The sequence below is a fragment of the Cygnus olor genome, chromosome 34 (assembly GCF_009769625.2).
Source record: "Cygnus olor isolate bCygOlo1 chromosome 34, bCygOlo1.pri.v2, whole genome shotgun sequence".
Taxonomy (NCBI): domain Eukaryota; kingdom Metazoa; phylum Chordata; class Aves; order Anseriformes; family Anatidae; genus Cygnus; species Cygnus olor.
The window spans coordinates 320,124-324,009 of NC_054091.1; the positions used below are offsets into that span (position 1 = coordinate 320,124).

At 44.9% G+C, this 3,886-nt stretch overlaps 1 protein-coding gene across 1 annotated transcript; it reads left to right on the forward strand.

Annotated features, from left to right (window-relative positions):
- The first annotated feature begins 2,192 nt into the window (after window positions 1-2,192).
- On the forward strand, window positions 2,193-3,197 carry LOC121062721 (olfactory receptor 10AG1-like). Its single transcript, XM_040542893.1, has one exon. It carries the CDS (start codon window positions 2,193-2,195, stop codon window positions 3,195-3,197), a length of 1,005 nt encoding a protein of 334 aa, XP_040398827.1.
- The last annotated feature ends 689 nt before the right edge of the window (window positions 3,198-3,886 follow it).

Sequence of the window (3,886 nt, forward strand, 5' to 3'; positions counted from 1 at the left end):
TCAAAGCAAAGCCATGCTCTATGTGTGATCATGTGAAGCATTGCGATATCCGGGCATTAAAAAGCATATCCTACAGGTTTAGGGAAGAAACAAGGAAACAACGCTGATATATGGAAAATCTGCCTCTAAATGGTTGTTTTCAGTTACAAAACTTTTTTTCCAAAAATGCAGGGATCTCAAAGTATTTCAGGAAATAAAAGTTTTTAATTTTCCTACTTATTTGCATGTGTAAATAGGTAGGTTAGGAAACAGATCACGGCCACTTCTTCCTCAAACGTACACTAATTTTATCTTGGAGATTTTGAACGGTGCTTCTAGGAGAACTCCAAAGACAAGACTCATAGAAATAGGCAGGCATGATAGAAGAAAAGAATGAAATCAAGCATCAAGCTCTCAGATCACGTCTCTGTGGATTCAGTTTTCAGTTGAAAAAAAAATCTTTTTTTTTTTTTTTTTTTTTTCAGAGCTTAAGAAGACTTTTTGAAGGGAGTTAGCGATGGGTAGAGACATGCAGCAAGCATCCTCAGTTCTCTCTGCTTGGAATAGAACATTTCTTCCCCATGTCAAACTGATACCTTCCAAAAGCTTTCAGCTGAGTCTGTTATTCACACGAAGCAACGTGCAATTGCAAGGGCTGCTTGCTTACAGCTCATGCCCTTCAAGTGTGATCAGCAACATCCTTACGCTCTGGGAAATGGGAAATGCAAAAGGGAAGGCTCAGTTTTCCAGCCAGCAAGAGCATCGCTCTGCTCTGTGAGGGCTTGCAGTGGACTGGGAAGCCTTGCTGGGTTGAGATCACAGCTAGTGAGCCTTCAGTTGCATTTGTAAGCTGCCAGAACTCCAAGTGACAGAACAGCAAGGTCAAGCAAGGGAACTAGACAGCATATTCAGAAGTTATAATAGCCTGCCCTGTTTGTCCCACCTTTAATCACCTTCCTCTTTGGATCCCTTGAAAACTATTTGACATTGTGTTGTGATTGCTTGCATAATGCCCCTTTTAGCCCCCTGAAAGCTTGTGATTTCTGCACAAGTAGCTACCTTTCTGCCTCGTTAAAATGCCCCAGGGATGCATCAATGTCCTTTACTCATTGACAGGTAGAAGTCTGTTTTACTTCCGATGGAGTTCACCCATCAGCCATGCAAAAAATTAATAATTTGGATCTAAGGTAGTGTCCCTGCTCTCTGTGTGGTGGACAGAGCTTCAGGGGATGAGTTCTTATCCCTGAGGAAAACTGGGATGAATCTCTCTCACTAAAGTCTTGAACCAAATCTTCACCTTGCCTTGCCTTGCCTTGCCTTGCCTTGCCTTGCCTTGCCTTCCCTTCCCTTCTCTTAATGTTTTTAAGGTGACTACTCTTTATCCATTGTCTTCTTTTTTTTTTTTCTTTTCCTCATATTGCACCAGAAACCAGGCAAAGTCTTAAATAATATACATATATATAATATATATATAAAAGTTATTTAAATCCTCTCTTAGAAAGAAAACTAAATTTCTCTTATTCATATGACAACTAGCTGTCATTCAGGCTTAACGATGTTGTTCTGACCCTTCCTGACAGGCAAGAAACTCAGGTACTAGGGCTGGCTAGGATGGAGATAATTTTCTTCATAGCAATCCCTGTGGTGCTGTGTTTTAGGTTGGAGTTTAGAACAGTGTTGATGACATACCAATGTTTTGGCTATTGCTGAGTAGTGATTGCACAGCATCAAAGCCTTCTCTTTCTCCCACTCTGCCCCTACAGCGTACCAGCCACGGGTGGACAAGGGTCCATGGGGCACACAACCAGGACAGATGACCCAGACTGACCAAAGAGATATTCCTTGCCATGTAATGCCACGCTCAGCAATAAAAAGCTGAGGGGACTGGGTGGTGGGGAAGGTAGGCATTGCTTGAAGGCTGGCTTGTTTTGGTTTGTTGGTTTGTTTTCTTTTTCCTTCCTCTAACTCTAGCTTATTAAACTGTCTTTGCCTTGACCCATGAGTTTTCTTGCTTTTGGCCCTTCAGTTTTCTCCCCCATCCCACTGAGGGGGAGTAAGTGAGTAACTGGGTGGGGGCTTAGCTACCAGCTGGGGTCTGCCCACCAGACCACATCAGATTTCCATACACACATGCAGATTTTGGTCAAACTGTCCTAATACTGGAGTCATGCGTATGCTGATGTTTGTAGCCTGTCGCTATATTTGAGGTCTACATGGTGGTGGATGGGCCAAGAGCGTTCTCTAACAGCATGTTGTTGGCGTTGCTCTATATAGAGAAAATGCCCCAAAGAAAAGGCCTGGATAATCACACTACTGATCCTGGATTTCTTCTTTTGGGATTTTCTGACCACCCTTGCCTACCCAGCGTGTGCTTCACAGTCTTCCTGATCATCTACCTCATGGTTCTCATTGGGAACAGCCTGATTGTGCTCATCACAGTGATGGACTCAAGCCTCCACAACCCCATGTATTTCTTCCTGAGAAACCTATCCTTCCTGGAGATCTGCTACACGTCCACTACTCTACCAAAAATGCTGGTGGCTTTCCTGACAGGAGATGGCAGGATCTCCTTTCTTGGCTGTGCTGCCCAGCTGTATTTCTTGATCATGCTGGGAAGCACTGAATGCCTTCTCTTGGCTGCCATGGCCTATGACCGCTACGTAGCCATATGTGACCCCCTGCGCTACAGCCTCGTCATGAATGGGGGGTTCTGCATCAGACTGGTAGTAGGGGCGTGGATGGCCATCGTGCCAGTACAAGTAGGACAGACCTATCAGGTGTTCACCTTGCCCTTCTGTGCATCCCGTGACCTTCATCACTTCTTCTGCGATGTCCCCCCTCTCTTGGAACTGGCCTGTGCAGACACTTTCTGCAACCAAGTGACTCTGCACACTATCATCCTCGTAGTTGCTGTCCTTCCCTTTTCCATGATAGTTATTTCTTACACTAAAATTATCAGGGCAATTCTGAAAATGCCTTCAGTTCCGAGCAGACACAAAGCCTTTTCCACCTGCTCTTCACACCTCGGGATTGTGACTCTCTTTTATGGCTCAGCCATGCTTGTGTACTTTACACGCCGGTCAAGGGACTCTGCAGACACTGACAAATACCTTGCCCTGTTTTACACAATTGTGACCCCCATGTTTAACCCAGTCATCTATAGTCTGAGGAACAAGGAAGTTAGAATCGCCCTGAGAAGACTCCTATGGAGAAAGTGATATGGCAGAGTATGTGAAAGAAGCCCAAATAGTACCAAAAGTCCCAACGAGGCATTTGGCTGTGTGAATGTAGGCATCAAGAATCAGCTTAGACAAAATTGATATCTTTGATTCTCCTCAAGGCCTTGATCCTCCTCAAGAAGGGGACAAGTCTCCTGGGGCATTCCTGTTATCTCTGAGAACCCCACCTAGGTATCTTCATGCTCCAAAACACCTGGAGTTCTCCTTTATATTTAAATTCAAAACCCTTATTCAAGCAGTGTCTGTCTAAGTTGTCAGTACCATTAAAGAGCAATACTCAAAGAAGCTGATGGAGATCACAGGGTAACACATGCACTGAGAAGGTGCATTGGGTTTATGCAGCGAGGTTCTGGTAGTAGTGGGGCTGCAGGGGTGGCATCTGTGAGAAGAGACCAAGAGCTGCCTCAAGTCGGCTAAGAGCCAGTTCCAGCCATCTCAAAAAAGTAACAACCACCGGCCAAAGCTGAGCCAATGACCGATGCTGGTTGCACCTCTGTGATAAAATATGGAAGAGAGGCTAGAGAACATTGTGCTGCCTCTGTGAGACAGGAGTGAGAAATGTAATGAAACAAGACTGCAGACATCAGGGCCAATGAAGAAGGAGAAGGATCTGGCTTCCTGAGAAGCATCTCTCTAATAAAAGGGTGTCTCCTCATTGCAGCAACTGA

What these genes read in the sequence shown, in the direction of transcription:
- LOC121062721 (XM_040542893.1), top strand. Translation starts at nt 2,193, where the DNA reads ATGGTGGTGGATGGGCCAAGAGCGTTCTCTAACAGCATGTTGTTGGCG.